Below are 27,746 nucleotides of genomic sequence, written 5' to 3'. Positions count from 1 at the left end.
TTTGAACTCAGGACCTTGGGAAGACCAGTCAGATTAACTGCTGAGCCATCCATCTCTCTCTAGCCCTGGTACTTTATTGTAATGGGGAGCTAAGACTGTCTCAAAACCACGTGCAGTAGAGAATGACCTTGAACGTGTAATTACTTCCTACCTATAGCAAGAGTTTGACTCACAATTTAACTATTTGAAACTTTTACAAAAGTAAAACCTATAACAAGGCATTGAACTTATCATTGACTCTTGTTTAAAGGGGTCATAAAACTTGACAAGGCATACTAAACACCTTACAATCCCAGCACATGATTCAGTCAAAAATGAGTTACTTAAAACAGCACTGAGCCATGGATGTGGCTGAGTAACAGGGTTGGTAAGTAATCTTACCAAGTCAGTCCAACTCCTCAGCCACACAAAGCAAAACCCCCTAAGTCCCAATTTTCACTAAATATTTACTAACTACATTTCGCCTGCAAAATTGCTGTCCAAAACATCTTTGGTATTTAAAAGTTATAATCATTATATCTTAGAGGTATCTTAGAACAGAACATCATGATTCATTCAGATTTCAAACTCACTCTTTCATTATTTAGAGTGAAAATGAAACTTACTCTTAATGAGCTACTGAATTGCACAAAAATGTTTCAATGCATTATGAATAAAGATCTGGTAGTAGAGGTCTGTGAAACACTATTTCAGAGGCTGAAATATAATTTTAAGTTTAGAACAGACAGCCTAGACCTTTTAATAAGACTTGGTCTCAGGGCTGAGAGACAGTAAGAACACTGCGATGTTCAGTTCCCAGCACCCACATGGCAACTCACAACCATGTGTGACTGCAGCCCAGGAGGTCTGACATCCTTTCCTGACCTCTGTGGAAAGCACACATGCATACGTTCAAAATGCCCATTCACACACACACATATAATAGAATGTTATTTAAATTCACTTAGATTTTGAGAAAGGGCTTCTATGCCTAGACTTGGATGGCCTGCCTCTGCTGCTTATGAGGTGGAGATTATGTGTAAACAGTCGTTCCTTTATTAAGCTGGAGAGATGGCTGAGTGGTTAAGGTAACTAGATGTTCTTACAAATTAACTGATTCTAGTTCCTTGCATCAATATCAGAGGTGGCTGACAACCACTTGTAATTCCAGCTCCAAGGGATCCAACCACCTCTTTTGGCCGCTACAGACAACTGCACATTCATGGATATAATTTATATGCATGCACGGTGGCACTCTTACGAGGCGGAGGAAAGGGGAGCTCATGGACAACCTATTCTACAGACTTTTCTAGGACAGCCAAGGCTATGCAGCTTCACTGTAAGAGAAAAGAGAGCTGGAGGTAGCTAGCACAGTGGTAGAAGGATGGCATTCCATGTAAAGGCTATGGAAAAACAGAAAACATTAAATACACACTGCAATTAAATTACTTAGGAGGATTTCTAGAGTTCCAGGTCAGCAGAACACACGTATCAAATTCCATTAACAACAGGGATACAGAGAGATCTCTCTTGCTAAGTGCAAATCGTGTGTGTGTGTATTTGAGTTGGAGAACACACTTTAATGTTCCTGAGCCAGGAGAGAGACACATCAAAGTATCACATACACTATTATTTGTGTGGGAAATTTTTATTTTTTAATAAACTCAACCAAATTCATGTATCACAAGGTTCCAATGTTAATGAATTAAAGGCTAGCATATAATTACCTTTAGAAGATTTAGTTATATAAAAAACGACATTCATAACAATTTCTGCTCATGTACCATTTAATCATACACAGGCTAGCAAATTTATTCTTCCTTCTGATGCTATGCTCAGATCCTCCATACAATCTCATCCCCCACAAGACTTTGCTCTTCATTTTCTCCAAATCCAACTGACACTTGTCAGGGGTAAACCTGGAGACTAAATTAAAGACATGCATACCCACTTCTTTAACTTTTAAGAAAACAATGCTGTAAAAAAAATGACTTATATCTCAGAAATAAAATTAGACCGTTTTCACCTTACCTATCATACTTTTGTTACCAACAGAATCCCAGAAGGTTGAATTGGCTCCCTAGAAACCACATACAAACAAACTACCTACATACCCCAAGATATTTCTCACCTGTGGGGGCCGGGGGCATAATCATAAAAAACAAGAAAGCTCTCTTCCCACCACCAAACTCTCTCTCTGTAACACCGACCAGCACTGGCTCAGGGATGAACGCTGACTGTTCAATGGTAGGTTACAAGTGTCTGAAACTCCACTTCACTTTAAGAATCAAACAGTCTCCTTCTGGACTCAAGAAAAAACTGCATGTGGGTGCACCACAGACACATAAATAAACCTTAAATTATGCACTGACCTCCATTACAGAAATTAAGAGTGATTCTCTCCCATTGCCACCATATTTTGCTTAGTCATAAATGGAAATGAAAAACAGAGTGTTAAGTAAACTCAGGGTCAATATTGGGTTTTCAGGAAAAGAGCCACTTACTGATATACACCAAAGAAAGTTTAAAATATAAAATTAGATTTTAAACTACCATACAAATAATCTCCTAAAAACAAAACGAACAAAAACCAAATCAGACAAGTAAGGTGCATTCAGTTTAATCAATGAGTACATAGATCTGGAGAAAGCGTTAGATGTACATATAAAATCCTAGAAGGCCTCACTTCTGATCTTGGAATACAATTTGGGAGCTCACCTTTACCACTACTACATGCATTGGAAGTTACATACTTACCAACTGTCACTGTCTGCTTATCCATGCTAGGAAAAGACAGAGTTCCTTAGAAATTTATTTCACTTTAAATCTAAAGACACAAATTTAGGCTCAAAACTTTGTTGAGAGCTCATCTAGAATACATTACCAAACACACTCAGATTACACATTTCAGATTTTAGAAAACAAATATTGTCTATACTAAGGAGGGAAAAGGTAGATTTATTCACAAAGGTTACAGCAGAAACACAATGTATATACAAATAAAACTGCATTATTTAGAATCTAGCTCAAAACCACAGGGAAAGGAATCCTTATGTTACAGGCTAATCACTAAACAAGACAGTAAAATAAATACTATTTGTAAGCCAGTTTTCACAGGTAAACAAATGCTAGAAACTGTATCTGTAACCTAAGTTTTCCACTTATACTGCTCAGTACTGCAGCAGAGTATACCAATATATTGTATTTCATTAACCTACACAGCGGGAAATGAGTGGGGGGGGGGGGAGGTAATCTTTGGTTTAAAAAAAATATGTATTTCTCAATTACATGTTTTATGAGCACAAAGCCCAGGGTGTCAGATCCTGAAGCAGCTAGGTGGCTGTGAGCCACATGACATGGAGATTGGGAACCTCAACTCAGATGACAACAAATATATGACACATCTTTCTTTTTTTTTCCTTTTTTTGCTGGGGGTAGGGGGACGACGACTACTTCATCCAACCCTGGTTGTACTGGGAACTAAGAGATCACTCGCCTCTGTCTCCAGAGTGTGTGCTACCACACCTGGAATATGACATGGTCTTAACTATGGAGCCATCTCTCCTGTTTCTAAATTTTCTTTCACAATTATTTTTCCTCACCAAAGGAAATAATCTGTGTTCAATGTTTATGTGCATACAGATCTTTAGGAAAATAGGGGGGGAAAAAAGAGAGAATCTAAATAGGAAACATAGGGAAATATCAGGCAGTAACTTAGGTCATCTTAAGGTTCTGATCCAAGCTTTGAAAACTGGCTGCTCATTTCAATCACTGTCACCTTCCAGCTAGCTTAAAAAAATAAAAGTGTGATACAAAAATTATAAAGCAGTACTCACCAGAAAGGCAGCTCTAAAGAGATGGTTTTACGGAAAACCATTTCCACTGTATCTACGCCATTCTGTGAAAGGCAATAAAACTTAAGCCCTCAGGCACTTCACAATCAAAAAACAAAGTGGGGGAAAACTCACAAAATACAGTTCTACTACTGGCTGCTAGATGTAGATCATTAAAAATTTAAACAAAACTTAATATTCCCAAGTAAAATAATAACGATCCAATCGAAGACTGGCTAATCACCATCCAACTTACTTTTACTGGTTAAATTTCAAGCAAGATGTGCATGACTTCCTCGTCTTCCAAGAATTACGTTAAAAAAAAAAAAAAAGACAGGGAATCATTACACAGCCTAGCCTGGCCTCAAATTTATACTACTTCTACCACTGCCTATAGAGTTCTGGGATTAAAGATGTGCACAACTGTGCAGGGTTCTGAATATGCAGTGAGCTTCCATGCCAGTGATGAAGAGGCACACCAATGCCATTTATAGCTTACAAAGACACACAAATTCTTTACCAGTATTTAAAGCATCATAGGTTGACTCATACTATAGAAAGTAAAGGGTGATAAAAACTACCATGGAGTAATTACAGCAGTGGATCTGAAGCCTTGCATTACCACCATGAACTGAGCTAATCAAAATACTTCTTCTCTCTCTTTTAACTAGGAGGTGTCTGTCAACATAGGTCAAGAACCACCAACCAATAAAGGAGCAGCATTACAACCAAGGTCACCAACCTAAAGCTGACTTTGGTCCAAGACCCGAGTGTCTGAGAACATCCATCCAATGGACCTGTTACTCATACTCACATTTAAGTCACTGCACAGCAGCTTCCTTCCTTAACTGCCTTAAATGGTTATGTTTGTGGGGTGGGGGAGAAAAAAAAAGGAACATCAGGTACTTACAGATTAAACTAACCTGTACTGGCAGGGCTGTGGGGTTTTTCTTCTCTACCAGTAAGTAGCAAATGCTGAAATTCTGCTGCTAGTTAACAAAAACACAAATTGTATTAAACTGAGGAGTTCAACCCATACTTAAAAAAGTCAATGTGCATTTAATTTCCTCAGAGCCTGTTAGCAGTACATCTTAAAAGGTTGCCTAAGCTTAATAAAGATGATTTTACATTGGCTACTGAAATTGAGTGATCTTGAAAATGAGGTAGCAACACTGAAGTATCTCTTGGACATGCTTCTATTTTAGTCAATAATGTCTTCAACATGGGTAGTGTACTGGAAATCTTGGTTGCAGAAAAAGGCAAGGGGCAATTACCTTCTAATTTCAATTAGACAAACCTTACAGCCAATTTTAACTTTCCAATGTCATGAAATTTTATTATTCTCAACCTTAAAAAAAGTCTATGAATTCTGTTACTTCTTCAAGTATATTAACCAGCTAGCTGGTAAAGGGGAATTAACTCTAAATAGACGCCCTGTTTCTGATTCAAATTGTGAAAACTATAATAATTATTTTCTTGGCCAACTTGGGCAAGTAAATAACCCTTGAAAAGATAGTGAAATGATATTTCAACGTAGGATTAGTAAACTACCAAAAAAAGAAAATACCATTACTAAAATAAAAGGGTAAAGCCCTTTTATTCTTATTTTCATAGCATTTAAGGTTCTAAACTCTTAAACCTACCACACAATAGTTCCTTTCCCACATAATCAGCTATCAGTTAATGTATAATGTATTGGGGAAACGAAAGTCTTCATTCTTCTTTTTCTTTTCTGTTTTTGATGCTGGGGATTGAATCCAGGGGGTTCATGCATGCTTAACATGCACTGTGCCTGCCGCTGGGTTACCTCCAGCCAGCTTCATTCTTCATTTCAAGTAGGACAATCAATGAATTTCAAAGGTAAAAACAGATCCTTTAACCATAATAAAAGCCCAATAGAAACACACACAAAGTCCCCAGATAGTGCAACAATGTCAGAGGGCTTAGGGAATGCAACACATTCATTCAGTTACTCAAACTGCCTATAACCTTACAAGGCACAGAAATGATTCAAGTGTTGGCTGGAGTCTAACAAATCCTTTAAAACAATGTACACACATTTATCCCCTTGGCAATGAGTTTTTCAAAATGACAATGAATAATTGTCATATTCATCCTGAAGACCCTAACCCTTCAAAGTTACTATCCAGTGTGCCAGTTTTAGTTAGACACTGCTCAATACATCTAACTTACTTAAACAAAAATGAAATTAGGTTTAATGAACACTCTATTTTAGGCTGTATACCATTACTTTGGGAGTCTACATTTTTCTTACTAAAACCATTCCTGAAAAAAAAAATTAATTTAACTCTTTCAGACTACTTGAATTTTAAATTGTCATCCAGTGATGGAGGTGATGATCTCCTTTGGAGGAACAAAATATTAAAGAACGTACAGCACTTAGAAGTAAAAACAGTGCTTACTAAAAACATTTTTAAAAAGTTTTAAAGCCAGGCAGTGGTGGCTCACGCCTTTAATCCCAGCACTTGGGAGGCAGAAGCAGGCAGATTTCTGAGTTCGAGGCCAGCCTGGTCTACAGAGTGAGTTCCAGGACAGCCAGGGCTACAGAGAGAAACCCTGTCTCAAAAAACAAGAGAGGTTTTTTTTTAATTAAAAAATTCTAAGGCTACAGTCTCCTGTAGAACTAGATGGTGTGAACTCATACATGCACAGATCAGACTGACTCCACCAACTTCTCCCCTAAGTATTAGAATTAAGGTGCGCATGACCACATTCAGAAGAAAAAGTTGTAACCCTTATTCTAACCCTGGCTACACTTCAACTTGCAGAATATCCCTGATCTCATATCTCATCCTCCAGAGAGCTGGAATTATACCATATGCCTCCATACCCGGCCTTAAACAAAAAGTCCTTTATTTTGTAACAAAACCGCCCGGTAATGCGAAAACTAAAATAAACCCCAGTGTTCTGCATAGGAAACCACTTGGAATAAACAGCTCAGGTTCTTGGCAGTTTAAACTAAATCTGATTTCCTCTAATTCCTATGAATTTATCTGAATAATTTAACAGTGTTCTATTGAGGATGTCTAAGAGTTTAAGCTACTGGTTTTAAAAATTCAGTATTATAAAAATTCAGATTACATGTGACTCTATACTACATTGTTAAAATGCTTATTTTACAAAGAATTATCACAAAGAAAGATGACTATAAGATTATTAAAATTACCTGGATGATAAAAGACCAAAATATTGACAAAGTAAAATAAAGAGAAAGGAAAAACCCTGTTTCATTCATGAGGAAGCCAGGACAAAGCACAGGGAATATGTTACTCGCTATCTTTTATTTGTACGCCCCAGTCACTTCACTGACTATCCTTCTGGAGTGAACTTTCCAGAAGCTACCAAGACAATTAATTTCACTTTTGAAGAAGACACCACTAGTGTTACGGAGGTAGATATTACCTTTAAAAATACGTATCATTTATTAAAAAATTTAGGGTATATGCTTAGTAAATTCTAGCCAATACAAATGTACAAATCCCACATTCATTTGCTTACTAAAACAAAGTGAAGTCAGTATTATTTATCAAATGTTATCAGTGTGCTTTTACAGAAACCTGAAAACTGCATAATTCTCAACTGGTTCTCTGGATCACTGACCTACAAAGCCATCATCTCCACCCTGACAGGGTCTTATACTCTGTAACCCAGGCTTATCTCCAAACTCACAGCAATCTTCCTAACTCAAATTCCCAACTGTGAGGAATACAGTCAGTCAAGTGCAAATGATTTGGTATTCATTAAGCAAATGTACCATCATTAGTAAATCGCTTCCCCACCCCTATATTCAAGAAAATAAGAACCTATTTAACTTAGAATCGGCTCAGGCAATTTCAAGAGATTTACATATACTAGAGTAGGGTGGGCACAAGATAAAAATACACCAGCACTCACAGTTGTTAAATGGTGGTGGGAATGAAATTCAAGGTCTTGGACATAGCATTAGATAAGCACCCTATGATTGAAGTAAAGTCCATTTAACAAGTCTAAAAAAAACCCAAAACTGTAATTTACTAAATGTTATCAGCAATCCAGTGGAACATTGTCATGGAAACAGTAGTTCCTGAAAGTATTAAAATCTTGTCAGGTGTCTGGCCCCAGACCTTTAATCACAACACTGGGGAAATAGAGAGGCAGGCAGATACCTGAGTTCGAGGCCTTGTAAACAAGAGTTCCAGACTGACAGCTAGGGCTATACAGAGAAAACCCATTTCAAAAATCTAAAATTAAAATAACCACAACCCCCCCCAAAGGATTAAAATCTGTTTCCAGTCTGATGTAAGGAATGAACAAGTTGGAACCTACTTTCAGTCATCACCCCATTTCCCAACACAGTAGTTCTGAACACCAAAATCAAAACAAATGTGGATACACTACTGGTGTGTGCATTACATAAAGCACTGCTCAGTAAAATCTGAAAATTTAACTTCCAAAATCATTCTGAACTAGTTTCATATTTATCATATGACCCAATTTCAGTATGGCTACCTGAAAATTAGTTCTCTTTCCATTGAGCCATGTAATACCCAAAGCCCTTTAATACCACACCTGTAGTCTACACCCATCTATAATACACCACACACGCACAGACAAATGACCTTCCCACTCATTTCAGGGCTCTACATTAACATTTGCTCTAGTGTGGTGAGATTTGAGAACATTAAAGAGCATAAGCCTTTCCGGATGACCTTACCACCTTCATGTTCAATAAGCTTGAGATTTAGAACAAACTTCAGTATCCTGTGGCAATTCAGATAACTTATCCTTGAGGTTAAATTTAAGTTTGAACAAAAAACAACCAATGATTTTTCCTAGAGGTCTAAGTAAAAATTTGAATGAAACATATCAGGCCTCCAAATCAAGAATATAAATTGTGAATTTACTAAGGTTCATAAAGCCTTAAATATTATATAATAAAACAATACTTATTTATACTTATTAACACCACAGTCAAACGTGAATATTAATATAGAGCCTTCTCTGCCAAAGGAATATAAAAATCCTAAGTTTAATTAAATTTAGGGGCCTTCACCAAACTTGCTGCAAGTTTGGGGACATAAATATCCAACAGCCATAAAGCTGTGAAAGCCCCCATAAGTAATAAAATAAATCCCACTTGCCTCAGACTGAACAGGGCAACACTGAGACTCAGCCTCAGCCTGTCCTATGGCAGGGCTATAGGAAGAAGAAAATTTTAATTTTAGAAAAACATCACCCAATTAATTAAAAAAGACATGCATCAAATTTTTTTTAAGTCCCAATGATCAAGCAAGCAATAGAAAAAGAGCAGGTCTTTTTGTCTACAACTGAACTGAGTCCAAACTTATTTCTTTGAGATTTCCAGAATTGATTCATTAAACTCAGCTTAAGTTCAATGTGTAATCTGAATAGGTGTTCTCCCCCTAACAAGTGGCATGAGATTACTATAATACTAAGGCGTCAAAATTAAGTGATAACTTCAGAAGTCACTCAGAAGTGGATCCTCATCTGCTAGTCTTTTTTTCTATCAGTAGCTAAATAGAGTAGAAACTAGTGCCAGACTTTTAAAAAAACTGATCCACAAGTAGATGGAAGCTGACAGGCTTATCTTACAGCTTCATTAAATGTTGTACAGGGACATAGCAAATAACTGAAAGCAGTCTTTGTAATGCCATCTGAAATTCAAGTATAAACCAAATTTGTTACACTTGAGATTTAACCACACTATGGACCCCAGAAGCAATTAGGTAAGCAGCACTTTCTAGAAGTTTAATTATTCTTGATGCATGCAAAAATTATACTTTCAACAACATAGTAAGTGGACCCCACTCCTGAGGCCCAAATTATACATCATTAGAGTACCTTAGGTTACACACAAACTTTTAAAATATTAGGATTCTTTTACTTTTAAGTTGTAGACTTCAAAGAATAAGTCCTGCTATCTTGTGCTTTGAACAAAATATAAATGTAAGCTTTGCATAATTCTTAAAAGTTCTACCAATACTTCAGTTGTCTGATATCAAATTCATGAAATTCTAAAATGTTCTGTTTTAAAAGAAAGCATTTCTAAACTTAATCTTGCCATCTTTTTAAAAAGGTTTTTTGTTTGTTTGTTTGTTTGTTTTGACAGGATTTCTTTGGGTAGCCCTCACTGCTCTGGAAGTCACTCTGTAGCCCTGGATGGCCCGCCTACAACTCAAGGAAGATGCACTTGCCTCTGTACGCATCACCACCGCCAAGCTATACCTTAATATTTTCAATAAAGGGTTTTCTTTGGCAGTGCTGCTAGTCTAAGAAACTTTAGTTAACTAGAGAGGTAATCAGGATGAAGAAGTGAAGGCTAATTTAGCAGCTGGTAGGAACTCATTTCTGGTATATATGAATATTTTCATTAGAAACTGGAACTTTCTGTACCTCACAGTAACTACAGCAGAGGCGGCACACAATCAGTGCAGTAAATACCAGACTAAAAATGACATTCAGATTTAAATTAATTTGTCATATCTCAGAATGAATTTTACTTATTTAAATTTTCCTCTGTAACAAGCCAAAAATATTTTCAATATAAATTCCTACAAAATTAAGGTAACTTATATTGTCACATCATTTATCTAATACCCTTCATAGAACTATTAAAGACAGCATTTGCTCAGAATTGTTAAATCAAATCAAACTATATTCGTTATATGGTTAATTACTTTGTACAGATCACCTGATACTTAACTGATCATAAACCTACCCAAGCCTCATGTCCCCCCAAATCAGAAAAGATGTCCACAAAAGCTGTAAGAACAACTACGGTGAGACATCCAACACAAAATCCCCAGTGGTAGGTAATCACCCCTACAGTAAAAATTTCCTACAGGAACACAGCAACATCCTAAACTTTCAAGGATCATAATTTCCAGTCAAGCCATCTGACTTTACACAGGTTACCTATCTAATCTCAAGTAACATAACTTCAAAGGAGTATAATAAAAACTTTCCAACACTGCATAGTACAAGTTAACCTACATTAACACAAGAAGCATGCACCTAAGCTTCTAGAAGCACCTGGATAGCTTCTGAGGTTCATAAATTATTCAACTGGCACCTGAAGTCTTAAAATTAATCCCAAGAAAATGAATGCATCTGGCACTAGGCTCTAAACAATCTTAGCACGAAAATGTGAAGTTTACATTGTGAACTTCCATAACATGAAACCAAAAGATGTAAAACAGTGACACAAAGCCTTCCTCCCCGTATGTAACTCATGTGTTAAGTTTCTGTCAACAGATACATTAACAAGAACTTTATATATTCTGTTATATACTAAAACATGCAGCTAAAATAATCTACAGCTTAAAGAATTCAATCATGTATCAAAACTGTATTGGTAACTGAGTTTTATTACGTGGACATCTACCATGGCATGCAGCCATACAAACCTTTCAGGCAGTGGTCCACAGCTGGGTTATGAATAAAAAGGCATAAATTTTTGTCTCATTTTATTACAATGAAGTTTAACAGTACAGAAAAGTCACATGACCGTAATAATGGGCCCGTTTTCTTAAACCCTGCAACAGGAGGAACTCTCTCTAATTACATTAAATATTGTTACACATTCAAACTTCCAATGTACAAGTACTTGGAAACAGTTACAACCCTCACCAAGCTAGGTTGGGGACATGAAGTCCAACAGCATTGGAAATGCTGCGAAGGCATAACTTTACAAATAGCAATGTAATCTTACAGAACTTGCCTTTATTTAAGGTGGTATGTTCATGTAATTCCAGCGCCTTCACAATTTAACGAACCAAATTTACTATACTTCACTTCTAAAAACCTAGATGAAACATGAAAAAGAAGCCATACAGTATAAATTGCAACTTCAGGAAAAGTTCCTGTTTTATTATTCCAAATAATTTCTCCCATGTCAAATAAATGTCCAATAGTTCCTGGTATGTGGGAAGATTATGTTTGTTAAAAGTCACAATGAAGCCTTAATGACGGAAGCTTGTCTATATAAACAGCACAAGTTGAGAAAAGGTTTAATCTCCAAACCTATTAGACTTGATGAAGTAAGATCAGTAACGGCCACCTTGCGACATTACAGGAGGTCTCATTCCCATTGGAGGTCGAGGAGGCCCACCTTGGTAAGGGGGCACCATTGGTGGTCCCTGTCCATACGGTGGCATAGCGCCAGGAAGATAACCTGGCATGCCTTGATGATGACCACCATACTGACCTAAAAAATACAATATATAAAGTTAGTCTTTGTCTTTTGCTTTGAAACATTTTATATATAAACACACACACACACACTTTTAAGTCACTAAAAGCAAGGAAGGGGAAAAAAGTACCATGAGGTGGCATTGGAGGTCGCATTGCTTGCTGCTGTGGCAGGCCTGGCTGTGGTGGCATCATACCCCCAATTGGTCCAACTGGAGGATTACCAATTGGAGTTTGTCCTGGTCGAGGAAGATTTCGCTGATATTTAGGTAACTGTGCCCTTCTTTCTTCCTGAGAATAAAAATAATATACAATGTCTAATATAAAGTCACAGGGGGACAAATATTGAAACCCTAATAATTTTAAGTACACAATTACTCCTCAATAATTACTTTGCTCACATAAATCATTGCTACTACTTAAAATCTTCATGCCATATGATCTTACCTATTTTTACATTAGAACATGGCTAGCTGAGTTCACAAAATGTATTAACTAAGTATTAACTTTCTATCAAATGAGATTCATTTGTAGAGACTTGAAAGGTTTTGTAAACTCTAACATTCAACTGTTTAGTCAATCAGTACAAGCAAATTCTTGTCTAAACATTGTTTTAAAAAGAGAAAGAACCAAGTTTACTGTCTTTTCTTTTTAGAAATAAGAGGTTAGGAACATGAGGCCAAAAACATGAATAGTCCCTTCTTTGTGTAGTATTTATGACTTCTTAAAAAAAATAATGAAAACCATTTGGGAAGATTTAAAATCAGAAAACCATGTAAATACAAATAATAACTTCTCCAATGGGCAGGTTGCTATGATTTTTGATCAAACGATACTAGTAAAGATCAATACTGATAAAAATCTACAAACAACTTACCAGTGATATATCCTCATCTGGATGGATCAACTTACTGGTTGCACTGGTGGTTGTGAGTGTAGCAGGCTTACTTGTTATTGAAGCTGCTGGTTTTGCTGCAGTACTGTTTGTTGTACTAGTGGTTGAAGCTGTAGACTGTGTATAAGCAGGGAATGTAGGCTTTGGGGGCTCTGTAGTTGTTGCTGCAGGAGTACTATTTAAGGGCTTAAAATCTGTACCAACAGGTCCTTGGACAGCTGCCTGAGCCTATAAAGTAACGATCCTTTATTAGTAAAATGTCAATATCCAAAGTTGAGTATAACAAAAATAAATATATGATACGAACATTAAAAAGATCAAACTTCAAACGAAACCAAAACCAAGTAAAATGTCTGATAAATGTTTTGCAAAATTCAATCCAAATCAATTCAATATCAAAAAATACTGGGCTGAAATTATTATACTTCTCAGATGCCTTATATCTACTCTCCAAAAAAAACTTAATTTACAATGCCTTGTATTCTTTTTTCATTTGCTATAGGATTATGAAATAGTATTTAATGCAACTGCTTTTAGTCTCCTAAATTGTCTAAAGTAATTCATCTTTTTTTTTTTTTTGGTATTTTGAGACAGGGTTTCTCTGTATAGCGCTGGCTATCCTGGAACTCACTCTGTAGACCACGCTGGCCTTAAACCTAGAAATCCGCCTGCCTCTGCCTCCCCAGTGCTGGGATTAAAGGTGTGCGCCACCACGCCAGGCTAGTCTTTTAAGCAGCTCAGAAAATTGAAGCTACAGGTTGGGATAATAAACCCCTTAGTAAGCATCAAAAACCTCCCGGTAATAGTGACTCATCAGTGTCACCAACTATGCAAGTGTTCTACAGAGAGCAGCACACTACCCTCCAATTAGTAATGACTAGAACACAGCATAGACAAAAGGGTTAAAGGCACAGGTTCTAAATAAAGTTAACAGTAGCACATATTACTTTCATAATACAAGTGTTTAAAAATGTTAACTAGATCAACTTTAGAAACAAATGCAGAGTGCTAACTTTCTTACATAAAGATGTGACGCATTAAACAGCATTAATCAAAAGAAGCTTAACCATGCATCAAGGCTAACCATTGGCCACTATAGTTCATTACTGCTCACATGCTTTTAACCCTTTAGAGCCACAGAAGTTTAGAGTTACTTTGTTGGAATCATTAATATGAATTCAAATTTGCAAACACCATTTGAGTTTTAGTATGTTTTACTTCTAAAAAAAAAAAAAAACCTAAACATATTGGTAAGATTAGCTTTCATAAAGGGTCCAAAGGGTTAAGTTGTAAAGCCATTTTAACAATTTTAAACTGCAACTTCCTGCGTACTTGTGCTGTGCTAGGAAACAGAGCTTTAGAAGATGCAGACAGACTTTCTGAATTGGATGAAGCTGTACTTGAGCTTGTTACAGGTGTCCCCATCTGTAGCATAAAAGAAAGGAAACAATGAACCGTCTCCGAACAAATGGGTAAAACATGCCATGTGGCACTTTTTAGTATAGATTGCATTGTTTATAAATGCAGATTGTAATGCAATCAAATGTCATTTAAAGAGGCAGGTAATGTACTTTTCAATTAACAGAAAAAAGTATATGCCTCAAAAAAGTATCTCTACACCAATACAACCAGTTAAACATAAGTTTCTAGACTTAATGTTGGAGATTGCATTAGTTCAAGAATCTTAACATAAACTCCAAATGACAGTTCTCTATGCAGATGCCCTATACAATAAGCCTACAGATTCTGATAAAAGTTTAACATATCCATAAATAAAATTTCCATTACCACAAGAATTTAGGCAACTAAAATTGAACACTCAGAAACAGGGGAAAAGTGAAAAATCTAAGGGTTAAGCATTTAAAAAACAAACAAACCTTGATCAAAACACATATACTTAATTCTAAGATTCACCTGACTCTGCTCTTGAAAGCCTTGTTAAAAGGCCATGTGCCACTACCACCATGCCTAAGGTCTTACTGTTGGCTCCAACCTAATTCCACTCCCTTCAACAAGGCAGAGGAAGTCCTCAGAAATTCGACTTTCACATCTAGCTACAGCTAAAGAATCCACATCTTTGGAAAAATATCTGATTCCTTTCTACCTGCTGTGAACAGAGGAAATCAAGGTAGAAACATAGCAAATGATAGGCTATATTTTAATATATCACATAATCTAACAATTTCAAAGGATATCTGTGAACAAGTCCATTTGACCTTAAACATACAATATACTCCTTTTCAAGAATTTCACCTCACCTGTCCAGCACTGGGGAAAAGAGGCTTAGTAACTGGAGGCTGTGGAGCAGGTACTGCTGCTGTTGGTGCAGGTGGTCTATTAAGAATACCTGGTGCTGAAACAGCCTGTGCTTGAGTCATTGGAGGAATTCCAGGGCGTGGAACAGGTGGGGGCATACCTGAAGAAAAATGATTCCCAAGAATAAAAAAAAAAAAATCTCGTTCACACGAAAACAATTCTATATTATATTTGTTCCTCACCGTAGTTCTTCAAACTGTCATTTTACAACTTTAGAATCTTAAATGTAAACCAGTGTCCCTAGACTCCACCTATAATCTTACTGATTATCACTGTTTTGTCCAACTTTGGTTTGAGGTAGGATCTCATCACATAGCCCTAGCTGGCTTGGAGCCAACTATGAACAGTCTAGTCTGGAGCTATAGATACCAGCCTGTCTCTGCTAGAATTAAAGAGAAGGTATTGATGCTACATGGCATCACACCCCACCCATTCACCAATCTTCTTTCATGTAATAGAATTTTAAACTTAGGAATGCTATCAGACACATTACAAAAGCAATTGTTTAACACTCCATACATACCTGGTGGCATACCCGGCATCAGAGGTGGTATTCCAGGTCCAGGTGGCATCATTCCACCCATTGGCATCATTCTATTAAAAGCAAAATTTAAGGAAAAAATAAAAACAAAAAATATTAACTAGCAGTATAAATCACACACACAAAAATATTTTTGGCAATTACAAAACACTAAATAAAAATCTTGACTATCTCAAGTACTAAGATCAAATCAAATCAATCATGCCACAAAAATATAATTCTACCATAACAAACATCTACAAACTCTTCAGTTTACCATTAAAAGAGGTGGAGTGGGAGGGATAGAGGGGAACCCTGGGGGGGGGGACCCCAATGGCAAAACAAGGTCACTGAGATTCAACAATATTCTTGGGAATATACAAAGGAGACCCCATCTAATAAGTATGTTAACTGGAAAGTTTTTGTTCCACTTGAAAAATATGCACATGGAACATAAATAGAAACATTTCTATTTCAGTTGTCCACTATGGAGTAAAACTTTCAGTCTGGGATGAACAAGGATCACCAATATTAGTGAATATAAGCTCAGAATACATAAACTTTTTACTTCATAACAATAAACCATGACTTAAAAACAAAACCCTTTATAGTTTCCACTTTAAAAAAAAAAAGGCTCACCTTCAAATATCATTCAGTGTCCAATTTACTTCAACACATTAGATTAGATTACAAGTATGTGAACTTAATTTGTGCTTTGGTGGCTTTTTTTTTGTTGTTGGGGATATAACAGTGCCTGATGCACGTTATTCATGCAATCTACCACTGAGGTATATTTTTCAGAATTTAGGATATATATCCTAATTAGATGAAAATGTTATTACCTTCTATAATAAAAAGCATGAAAGCAGAGTATAGATATTCTATGTAGAATACAGATATTTATTTTTACATCTATAGGTATTAGAAATAGATTATAGGTATTATCTCTTATTATTGGGTCTATTATTTCTTGAGCTATTATCTAATGATAGCTCAAGAAAGCATTTGCACACTTAGAAAAAAAATTTTTCCCTTTTGTGACAGAATCTATGTAGCCAGGAGGCTGTCCTAAACCTATATGTAAAATAGTCTGCCTCATATTCAATGTGATTTGCCTGCCTCTGCCTCCCAAGTTCTAAGATTAAAATCAGGGCTACCACGTCTGAGAGGAAAATTATTTTAACTTGTGTATTTGCTCAGAATTTTTAAAATTTATTTTATGTACATGAGTACACTGTTTCTATCTTCAGTCACACCAGAAGAGGGCATCAGATTCCATTACAGATGGTTGTGAGCCACCATGTGGTTGCTGGGAATTTAACTCAGGATCTCTGAAAGAACAGTTGGTTCTTTTAACCACCGAGCCATCTCTCCAACCTCCTCAGAAATGTTTTAATTTTCTACATTTAAAAGATGTGTCAATGAGCTAACAAGTTTTTGTGAGGAAGATTAGAAAATTTCTTATAAGTCAACTGAATAAATATCATTAAACACACACACAAATGACATTATGATTATTATTATACCTCCTGAATTACATTATGAATGAGATGCTTACATGTTTTCACCGCAAAATGACTGGGTGTATTTTCTCTGATGATGCAATCTGTGAAAATGTATGACAAAATCAAAATCTAACTGTGATTTTCAGAATACAGCGGGAAAGTGTACTGTACACCTTTCATATCCAACTAAGTAAAAGTGATGGGCAATACGCACCTCAATTTCATTTTAGTTTCTGATGCTTTGGTAAATCATTACAATTCCCTTTTCCATAACTAAGAAACTCAAATCTATAATCAATACTTTAATTACAGCAAATGCAACTGAAATAGACGGTTTCCTACATTCATTCTACTACCCAAAAATCTATTTTCCTTAGAGGAAAATATGTCTTATACTTACTGACCCCTTATTAGAAATAAAAGTTTAAGATTTATAGAGCCCATATCTTTAAAAAAAAAAAAAAAGAAAGAAAAAGAAAAAAGATTTAAATCATATCACCCAAGTTAAGAAAGGCCCAAGCCCACGACCCAACTGGCAGTTTGCTTACCCAGGCGGCATTCCTGGCATCACTGGAGGCATGCCTGGCATCAGGGGAGGAACACCTGGCATCAATGGAGGTATGCCTACAAATTGTTTCAGCAACAAGGTTAGCACTGGAAATTAAACAAGAGGAAGTAGCCCTGACATCAATGAAGTCCTCAGGATACATTTTTAATAAGTCTCATGTTACCTGGAGGCATTCCTGGTGCGCCTGGAACTGGAGGCAGTCCTGGCTGAGCCATTGGTGGGATATAACCTTGCTGAGGTTGAACAGGCTGTGGCTGAAAGGAAGTTGAGGCTGCAGATTCATCATCATCATATTCATCAGAATCATCTTGTTGTTTCTTTTTCTGACTCTCTGCCAAGAAAAGGTTTTAATTAATTTTCACACATCAGAGAGGAAAATAACTTAAAAAAAATTAAGTAATTTTGCCCACGACTTTAATCCCACCATTTTACAGGCAGATGAGTCTATGAATTACTCTAGTTCAAGGAGATCCAACATCCTCTTCTGACCCTCTTAGGCGCTGGCTTCCAAGCGAAACACATACATTCAGACAAAACATTCATAGACATAACTTTTAAAAGTCAAAAAAAAAAAAAATGTATAGGAGACTAACACTTTCTGCCATCTGCACAGTACATAGCTTGATATCCCAAAACAAATGACATTAATAAAGATTGAACATGAAGGAAAACATAACTCAAGACCAGAATTAGTGGGACTGAAGAGACAGATGGTTTAGGCTCAGTTAAAAAATTTTAACTTGCCAGGCATGGTGGTGCACACCTTTAATCCCAGCACTCGGGTGGCAAAGGCAGGCGGGATTTCTGAGTTCTAGGCCAACCTGGTCTACACAGTGAGTTCCACAGCAACCAGGACTATACAGAGAAACCCTGTCTCCAAAAAAAAAAAAAAAAAAAAACAAAAACAAAAAAACCCAAACTTTAACTTTAGTACACATAAAGCAGCTAATAGCCAGATGTAATCCCAGTTTTTGGGAAAAAGACACCATCTTTTGGCCTTTGTGGGCACCAGACACAGTGGAATCCAGACTTAGATGCAGGCCAAGCACCCAAAGAGATTTAAGTAAAACTTAAGAAATAGGGCTGGAGAGATGGCTCAGTAGGTAAGAGCACCCGACTGCTCTTCCTAAGTTCCTGAGTTCAAGTCCCAGCAGCCACATGGTGGCTCACAAACATCTGTAACAAGATCTGACTCCCTCTTCTGGAGTGTCTGAAGACAGCTACAGTGTATTTAGATATAATAAATAAATAAATCTTAAAAAAAGAAAAAAAAAAAAAGAAAAAGAATTTGCTTTCTTAAAAAAAAAAAGTAAGAAATATTAAAATTTGGGAGCTCAGTGCAGTGATACAAAGCTGTTATCACATGTACTCAGCAGGGAGAGGACTCAGCAGGTATAAAAGTGCAAGCCAGGCAACCTATGTTCATTTAAGTCTCAAAATGGCAATACTCTCAAGGTGAAAATGTATTTTAATCCACATGTAAATCTTACCTTGTGTTTTCTGTTCAAGAAGTCGCCGTCTTTCATCCATATCTTTCTCTGGAATACCTTCCATGCCGTATATTTCCAACTCTATGTCTGTTCTCCCAGGTATTGCATTTGGTACTGCATCTATGGTTTCTTTATGCACCTTAAAAAAAAATTTTTTTTTAACTAGAAACTACTCAGCAGACTACTAGTGGTGACGAATGGATCAAAAACTTTCTTCTAGACAGTGTTGGCACTTGTCTTTAATCTCAGCACTCGGAGGCAGGAGCAGGCAGATCTCTGAATCTAAGGCCAGCCTGCTATCAACAGTGAGTTCCAGAAGAGTGAGGACTACAGAGAAATCCTGTCTCAAAACAGTGAAAACTGGGCCAAAGCTGTTGCTTTGTAGCGATAGAACAAGTAAAAAGAAACCTAGAATTATGAAGGCCCAGGGTTAGACTGTCTGCATAGTGCTACAGGTACATACAAACATCAAAGTGTACTATATTTACTTTTTACATTCCTTTCATTCAGAATAGAAAAAAAAAATCACAAAAACCAAAGATCATTGAATTTTGCTATTCCTTGGAAATTATTTACTTCTTTTCAGATCTCTTCTCATCTGACAGCTCCCTAGTCTTATTAGTTGTCTTGTTTTCATTTTCTCAATCATTGATGATGAGACAGACCACTTTGTTATTTTCTTTCACAATATAAGTTCAAGGTCAGTCTAGTCTACAAAATGAGTTGCAGGACATCCAGGGCTACAGAGAGAAACCTTGTCTCAAAAAAACAAAGTCCGATTCCTAGTCCTCCCACAAACTCCAAGTGAGCATGCACAAACAAACTAATGAGGCTGGAGATGGTTCAGAGGTTAAGGACGAACAGGCTTTGGCTTGCAGCACCCACAACTGATAGCTCACCACTATCTGTAACTCCAGGTCGAAGGGGACGACACCCTCTTCTGCCTTCTAAAGCCAACTGTGTACTAATGAGCACATAACAGACAATTAATTGTTAAGTAAGTTAACATAAAAAGATGCATCTGAATGGCTACTACAATAATACAAAGGAGAAAAGGGGTAGTACTAAAGATCAAAGTCAGGGCCTCAAAGACGCTAGGCACAAGATCTACCATGAAACTACAAAGTCCAGCCTTTATATAAACTATGACATCAGGATGCAAAAATACAAATCCTCAAGTTTTCATTATTTTATTATGAAAAAACTCAAGAGAAGCAGAAGAACTCAGAAGTTAGAGGCACTCCTGATCTTCCAGATGACTTGAGTTTAATTCCTGCCACACAAATAAGAGCTCACAGCTGCCTGAAAATTCAGCTCCAAAAAAACACCTCCCAGCCTCATGTACCCACACTATGTGTCCAAATCCACAAAAAAAGGGGGGGGGGGGNGCAAGCAAGCAATTTGGACATTGAACAGAACAATGCTTCCAAGTAGAGTGTGTTCTTGTATACTCATCACACAAAAAACTGAATACACTTATGAGGCAGAGGAAAGAGTATCTTTGTGAATTTGAGGGTAGCCTAATCTACATAACATCATTCTAGGTCAGTCAGCTAGAATAAATACTAAGTAAGAACTGTCTCAAAATTAAAAGTCAAGTCCACTTATCTTAATGGCCACAGAACAGACGTGGATTCTAGGTAAGTACTTTTGTGCCAAAGCTTGTGCTTATCAATTGGGTTCTATCCCTACCACCTACCAAAAAAAGAGAATAAAACACATACCTGAGTTTTAAGTAGATTTGGCTATTTACCCAATATATAAACCAAAGACAAATTCAATATTATTTATGTGGTTACAAATCACAATGGGACAAGGTCAAAACAGAAGAGAAATTCTTACCTGCATGCAATGAATTGCTAAACCAGGTCCTGTGTACAACTTCTTATGGCAAATATGGCATTTAAAATGCTTTGCTTTTTGGTGCTGTATAAGGATCTTCTCATCATCAAAATCTCTGTTACAATACCTGGTCGCCATTAAGGTTAAAAAAACCACACAAAAAATAACCCCCTGCCAACTAAAGGAAACAAAAGTTGCATAGATACTACGTAATTAGAAGCTAAGGAAAGCTGAAAATGGTGATATATGCCTTTAAAATCATCACTTAAGAGATGAGACAGAGTCAAACCTCTCTGAGTTTGAAGCCAGCCAGGTCCACAATTGTGAGTTTCCAGACTAGTCAAGAATTACATAGTGAGATTCTGCCTCAATATTAATATAACAAATGCCTTTCATCTCATCTAACAGGAAGGATAATAGGGGTGACTTTAAGATGACTCCAAGGTTAAGAGCACTTGCTGCTCTTTCAGAGTACCCAGATTCTTTTCCCAACATCCATAAGGCAGCTCACAACCAGAATGACAGTTCCCGGGGATCTAATGCTCTTCTGTCCTCCAAGAGCACTAAGTATACAGCATACCTATGTAGGCAACCCCCCCCCCCACCACCTAATAAAAAAGGAGGGAACTTAATATAAATTCAGTTTTAAAGCTGGGCAGTTGTGGCGCACACCTTTAATCCCAGCACTCAGGAGGCAGAGGTAGGTGGATTTCTGAGTTCAAGGCCAGCCTGGTCTACAGAGTGAGTTCCAGGACAGCCAGGGCTACAGAGAAACACTGTCTCGAAAAATCAGAAAAACAAAAACCAATTCAGTTTTAGTATTTATATTTGGAAATTACACTAATCATGTACCTCCCGGTCTGAGAACATAGCTCCATTGTTAGGGTACTTGTCTAGCATGCAATGGGCTGGGTACTTCCAGCAGTTTGGATGCTGGGTGTAGGGCACACCTACAAAGCCCCAGCACAAGTGGAGACAGGAGAAACATGCATTTATGGATTTTCGGTGCTATGGTGGTGCATGCCTTTAATCCCAGCACTCAGGAGGCAAAACCAGGCAAATCTATGAATTTGAGGCCACCTTGATCTACAGAGTAAATTCCAGGGCAGCCAGGCTACATGGATGAACCAAGAGTTCAAGTTTTGTGATCCAGCATAACATGAAGCCCTGCCACAAAGAACACACACACACACACCCCAAATTTTGACCTTTAAATTATTATTTCAACATTTACAAATGTACATGCTAAGAGTGTCAGCTGGACAGTAGTGCCTTCAATCGCAGCACATGGGAGCCAGAAACAAGTGGAACTCTTTAAATTTCAGCCCAGGCTAGCCTACAGAGCAAGTTCCAGGTCAGACTGAGACACACTAAGAAAACCTGTCTTGAAGAACAGGAGTTCCATGAAGGAGAAAAGGTTAACCAAAATCAAATGAACCAGGACCGGTGGCACACTGCAGGCAATCTGTGGCAGGAATGACTACATCTTAACTAGACAAACTTGGTATGCAGACTAAGATCTTAAGCCCAAATAAAAATCTTTTAGCCTGGCATACCCCATGCCTTTGATTTCAACACTCCTCATGCAAGGCAGATATTTATTCTGAGTGCCAGGTCAGACAGTAAGACTAACTCAAAATTTTTCTTTTCAAAAGAAAAAGCAACTTCAAACTGGGCAGTGGTGATCCATGCCTTCAATCCCAGCACTGGGGAAGCAGAGACAGGCGGAAGCCAGCCTGGTGGACAGGGCAAGTTCCAGACAACCAGACCCCCAATCCCAAATAAAAAGACAGAAGGGGGGGGGGGGCAATTTCACAATTCATTAAATATACAATAGAATTGAAACTGGGAATTCATAATCCATTATCCAACTCATGACAAAGGGCACATTCAACTAAGAATCCATAAAATTTCTTCCAAGTTTCATTATTAATCTATGCATTCAAGAAATTTAAATTCGCATATACTAAGAGTTCTGACCTCGCAAGACTTTTTCTGTGAGTGCATTAAATAATTCGTGACGGATTTTTAGCGACTTAACTACTTTAAAAACAAATTTGTCTTGAGACCGTTTTCATGTAATAGATAAAAAAAAATCCAGTTTAACGTAAAATACGTTATCCAAAAAACAAAAAACAAAAAAACAAAAAAAAACGAGAAAATTGTTTTCCTTCCCAACAGTTTAACCAGTCCTATAAAATTGGGTAACGATAAAGAAACTCCACCCAGTTAAGCAAACGCTTCCCCAAGATTAAGGCGCCCGAAAGAGGCGGAAGCCGATTCTCCACCGCGGGGGGGAGGGGAGAGGGCTTAGCCACAATTCAATTATCCAGGGAGTAAGGGCATTTACCCCAAACTCAAGTCCCTTTGTGGGGTCTCCAACGAAACAACGGAGACAGGAGTTCTTAGGGACGACTGCACTTGGGGGAACGGCTCCAGGCCCAATGATCGCGACAAACAAGCGCCTGAGTCACCAAGTCCAGCGCCACCAAACTCCGGAGTCCTCTCGCCCGAAGAACCCCATTTTACAAGAAACCACCCCAAATCCTAACCCAGCCACAGCACACGGGCCCGGCCGGGCCCTGCCAAACAGGCCTAACCCAAACCCATCAGACTTGTGTTCTCAAGAAGCGACACCCACGCTCGGCCTCCACGTCAACCCCACAAAGGATACCAGCACCACGGCTTGAGCTGCTTCTTCTTCTTGCGACCCATTACTGCGCCCTACACAACAGGCAGAAGAGAGGCGAAAAAAAGCTGGGAAAAAAAAATCAAAAAACAAAAAACCCAAGAGACTCGCAGAGTTCTCCAAACCAACCGCCACCACCGCGTCCCGCAGGAAACAGACACAAAATGGCCGACACCCTCGTCCTATCTCCCGTCCACCTCCCGTCAGCCACCGCGGCGAGAGCTAGACGGGTCACGTGACGCAGGACTTCGTCCCTGAGTGGCTGAGCCTGCGCTGCCGCCATCTTAATGGGGTTAAGTGGTGGTGGCCCTCCCGGGCTGAGGACGGTGATCCTTTAGAGCTTGGGTCGGCGAGTAGGTCGGCTATCCCGTATGCAAATTGAAGGGAGGAAAAGAGTACCAGTATAATTAAGGATAGGTTACAAATAAATAAAGATAATTGGGACATGGTCAATTTGGGGGTTTTTTGTTTGGTTGGTTGGTTTGGGTTTTTTTTGGCTGTTGTGCGTTTTGCTTTTATTTTTTGAGATGGGATCTCTTCTTAGCCCTGCTGATAGAGGAAATGACCAAGCTGGCCTCAAACTCAGAGATGCGCCTGCTTCTGCCTGCCAGCGACTGCTTGGGATTAAAGGCACACGCCCGGATTGCGACCTGGTCAATTTTTAAATCTTGTTTCAGTTGCCTTTCGGTAGTGGGGCGTATATGGTCAAGGAAGAGTCATCGTTTTTTTAGTGACAGTCTAGGAAGCAGTATGGGTGAGATCTGCAGTAGCGATAAGGGAAATGTGAAGTGCTTCAGAATCTCAAAAAGGCGTCCTTAAGCGGCTCCGGGGAGCATAGGAATGTTTAGAAAGGTGAAAGAAGATGCAGTGGGAGAAAGTTTAAGTTATCTTATTACCTGGGTCTTGTGTCTGCTGTCCCAGCACTCAGAAGGCCAAGACAGAAAATGCTATGAGTCTAAGACTTAGAGGCTAGCCTGGGGAACAAAGCCTGATCTTGTCTTTGAATTAAAAAAAAAAAAAAATGCAGTGAACCAAGCATGGATGGTGCATGCCTTTAATCCCAGCACTCAAAAGGCTGAGGCAGGCGGATCTGAGTGCATAGCCAGGTTCCTGTCTACATAGAGCATTCAGGGTTATGTAGAGAAACCTTGTATCGAAGTTTTAGTTACTGATAAAATGCAGTGTTTGAGGATTTGAACCTAAAAGTAACAAGACAAGAAAAGTGTTGCTGGCAAAAGATAATCCTGGAAAATGTGGCAAGGAAGAGTGTAAGAGAATTGGATATTGTATATGCTGAAGTCTCTTGAAACCACAGAAAGGTTCACAAACAAAAAATGTTGGTGGAGCATGCCTGCAATCAGGGAATTCCAGGAGGCTTAGAGACCTGCCTGGGATACATGAAACTGTTCATTTAAAAATAAGATTGAGGGGGCTGGAGAGATGGCTCAGCTGTTAAGAGCACTGAAACTCACTCTGTAGACCAGGCTGGCCCGATCTCAGAAATCCACTGTCTTCGGTGTCAGATCTCATTATGGTTGGTTGTGAGTCACCATGTGGTTGCTGGGATTTGAACTCAGTACCTTCAGAAGAGCAGTCGGTGCTCTTACCCACTGAGCCATCTCACAAGTCCCAAATGTATGCATCTTTATTGTATACTTTGTTCTTTACACATGCCTATGGAACCCCCATCTAGATCAACACATATAACACTTCCATAATCCCTTCTCAACAGTTTTCTTCCTTCCTTCCTTCCTTCCTTCCTTCCTTCCTTCCTTCCTTCCTTCTTTCCTTCCTTTCTTCTTTTCTCTCTCTCTCTCTTTCTTTCTTTCTTTCTTAAAGAATTATTTATGTATATAAGTACACAGTAGTAGCTGTCTTCACACACACCAAAAGGGGGCATCAGATCCAGATATTGATGGTTGTGAGTCACCATGTGGTTGCTGGGAATTGAACTCAGGACCTCTGAAAGAGCAGTCAGTGCTCTTAACCACTGAGCCATCTCTCCAGCCCTATTTAGTTTTTATTTAATTTTATTTTTGAGGCAGGGTCTCTGTAGTCCTGGCTGGCCTGGAACAGGGTATGTAACCTAGGGAGGCCTGGAGCTCACTGAAGTTCTCCAGCCTCTGCCTCCAGAGTGCTAGAATTAAAAGAGCGCTCCTTTTGGGTAGGCTAAATTCTTGTCTTTGAGCAAACCGTTACATGCATGTCACGCCGAAAGAAGGCAGGAGCACACCACCTTTAACACATACTGCCTCATTGATGCGTTAACTGGTGGAGACAAAGTCAGTTAAAAGGAAATGCTAGGGGGTTCTCAGAGAGTCGTCGCCCCCCCCCCACCCCCCCCAAAGAAAAACAGGTTTCTCCAACCCAGTTTCCAGGTCCAGGACTCAGGAGGCGGCGGAACTCAGATGTGCGAGGGCGGGGAGAAGGTCGAGCCGGCGCACAAAGGACAGCCCGGCCGCGGGGGAACTGTTTGACGGGGACACAGAGCTGCGAGGAGGTTGCCGCGATGCTCCCGTCTTTGCAGGAATCGCTGGATGGGGATGAAAAGGAGCTGGAGAGCAGCGAAGAGGGTGGCTCCGTGGAGGAGCGGAGACTCGAGCCGCCGCCCAGCAGCCACTACTGCCTGTACAGCTTCCGCGGAAGCAGGTGCCCGCGCCCTGCCCGCTGTGCCCGCCGCCCCGCCGCCCGGCCTTGCACCCCGCGGCCCCCACTTGCCATCTCCTCTCCCAGCCAAGGTCTCTGGCCCGATGGGCCTCCCTGGCCTCAGTCGGTTCTTCCCGGCTCTTCTGGGCTTTTATGCCCAGCACTCCCAAGCCTCTGTCCTCTTGTAGCCCCTGTCATCGTAGCCCCTGACATCTGTTCAGCGGAGTTTGCCTCTCTCTCCCCTCGGTACCCCCGGAAAATCCCGACTGGCTTTCCAGGAGCCCTTTTGGCCCTGGAACTTATTCTTTAAGGTGTATTTTTAATTTTCTTAATTATGTGTTTGCGTGTGGGTATTCGCACATGCATACTGATGCCCACTGAGGCCAGAGGTGTCAGATACATCTGGAACTTGAGTTACAGGTAGTTGTGAGGTGCCCTAAGAGGGTGCTTGGAACCAAACTAGGACCATTCCCCAAGAACAGTAAGAACAGTAAGCGCTGTTTAATCTCTGAGATATTTCTCCGGGCCCTGCTTATTATTTTTTATTTTAATCAATTTATATTTTCTGAATAAAAATATTTGCATTGGTGTTCTGCTTGCCTGCATGTCTCTGTGAGGCTGTCTGGTTCCCTGGAACAGAAGATAGAGACAGTTGTGAGCTGCCATGCAGGTGCTAGGAATTGAACTTGAATCCTCTGGAAGAGCAGCGATGCTCTTAACTATTGAGCCATCTTTCTATCCCTTATCTTTAAAGATGAATTTCTTCAAACTTTCGGGAAATTAGGTCTTTATTTATTAAATACCCTGAAGAGAAAGGGGCCTCTAGTCAGCCCTCACTTATGGGGTTTCTGTCATGAGATTAGGCAGTGGAGGACCCATGCAGTGTGGGCTTGCAGCGTTTTTTGCTGAGCCCTTGCTTTTACCCAGCTTGCGAAGGCTTGATTGACAGCCTATAACTGATAGTACTGTTGTATTTCGTCTTGCAGATTGACACAGAATCGAGGGGATAGTGATGATGGACGTTCAGGTGACACAAATGCAGAAACCCCCTCTGGTGATGATTTCAGGTAAAAACAGGCATAACTCATTGCTTTCCTGGGCTGTGCATATCTATCTGTAGGTGTCAGTGAGGTGTCTTGTTGCCACTGCACTTTCTCTTGAGTCAAACCTTCAGCTCCTTATTCGAGGCAAGAGCGGATGCAAATGCTGATAATGCTTTGAAAACTCTAGCCAAGCCCAGACACTGAGCTTT

At 39.0% G+C, this 27,746-nt stretch overlaps 2 protein-coding genes across 11 annotated transcripts in view; one reads left to right on the top strand and one right to left on the bottom strand.

Moving 5' to 3' along the window:
- On the bottom strand, positions 1–24,060 carry Znf207 (zinc finger protein 207). 10 transcript variants are annotated; one of them, XR_003837991.1, is made up of 18 exons: positions 23,834–24,060; positions 21,160–21,286; positions 19,318–19,456; positions 17,991–18,158; positions 17,808–17,883; positions 17,313–17,360; positions 15,758–15,828; positions 15,177–15,334; positions 14,251–14,343; positions 12,901–13,146; positions 12,155–12,314; positions 11,856–12,039; positions 11,554–11,637; positions 8,954–9,008; positions 4,723–4,801; positions 4,069–4,112; positions 3,816–3,877; positions 2–2,762 (listed from the first exon to the last, which is right to left on the bottom strand). XR_003837991.1 is itself a non-coding variant. In XM_021175689.1 (12 exons), the coding sequence occupies exons 1-12, from the start codon at positions 23,872–23,874 to the stop codon at positions 11,879–11,881; spliced, it is 1,488 nt and encodes a 495-aa protein (XP_021031348.1). In that variant the 5' UTR covers positions 23,875–24,060; the 3' UTR covers positions 11,181–11,878. The 10 variants fall into 10 exon arrangements, 2 of the variants coding, with proteins under 2 accessions (XP_021031348.1, XP_021031350.1); XR_003837990.1 differs by having other exon boundaries at positions 1–2,762; positions 3,816–4,112; XR_003837987.1 differs by having other exon boundaries at positions 1,612–3,877.
- A 2,256-nt stretch (positions 24,061–26,316) lies between these two features.
- The window catches only part of C11H17orf75 (chromosome 11 C17orf75 homolog), a 17,679-nt gene continuing 16,249 nt past the window's right edge, over positions 26,317–27,746 (top strand). Inside the window, exons 1-2 of the mRNA XM_029483547.1 lie at positions 26,317–26,497; positions 27,481–27,561. Coding sequence (XP_029339407.1) covers positions 26,358–26,497; positions 27,481–27,561 — 221 coding nt within the window. The 5' untranslated portion in view covers positions 26,317–26,357. The remainder of the gene's footprint in view (positions 26,498–27,480; positions 27,562–27,746) is intronic.

The sequence above is a fragment of the Mus caroli genome, chromosome 11, assembly GCF_900094665.2.
Source record: "Mus caroli chromosome 11, CAROLI_EIJ_v1.1, whole genome shotgun sequence".
In the NCBI taxonomy this organism is placed as follows: domain Eukaryota; kingdom Metazoa; phylum Chordata; class Mammalia; order Rodentia; family Muridae; genus Mus; species Mus caroli.
This window is presented reverse-complemented; position numbering and strand designations above follow the sequence as displayed.

Coding starts and splice junctions, on each gene's coding strand:
- Znf207 (XM_021175689.1), bottom strand. CDS start 23,874: ATGGGTCGCAAGAAGAAGAAGCAGCTCAAGCCGTGGTGCTG. Junction 21,287..23,833: donor CAGCTCAAGCCGTGGTGCTG/GTATCCTTTGTG, acceptor AATGGCGACCAG/GTATTGTAACAGAGATTTTG. Junction 12,040..12,154: donor ACCTCCAATGCCACCTCATG/GTACTTTTTTCC, acceptor TGTATTTTTTAG/GTCAGTATGGTGGTCATCAT.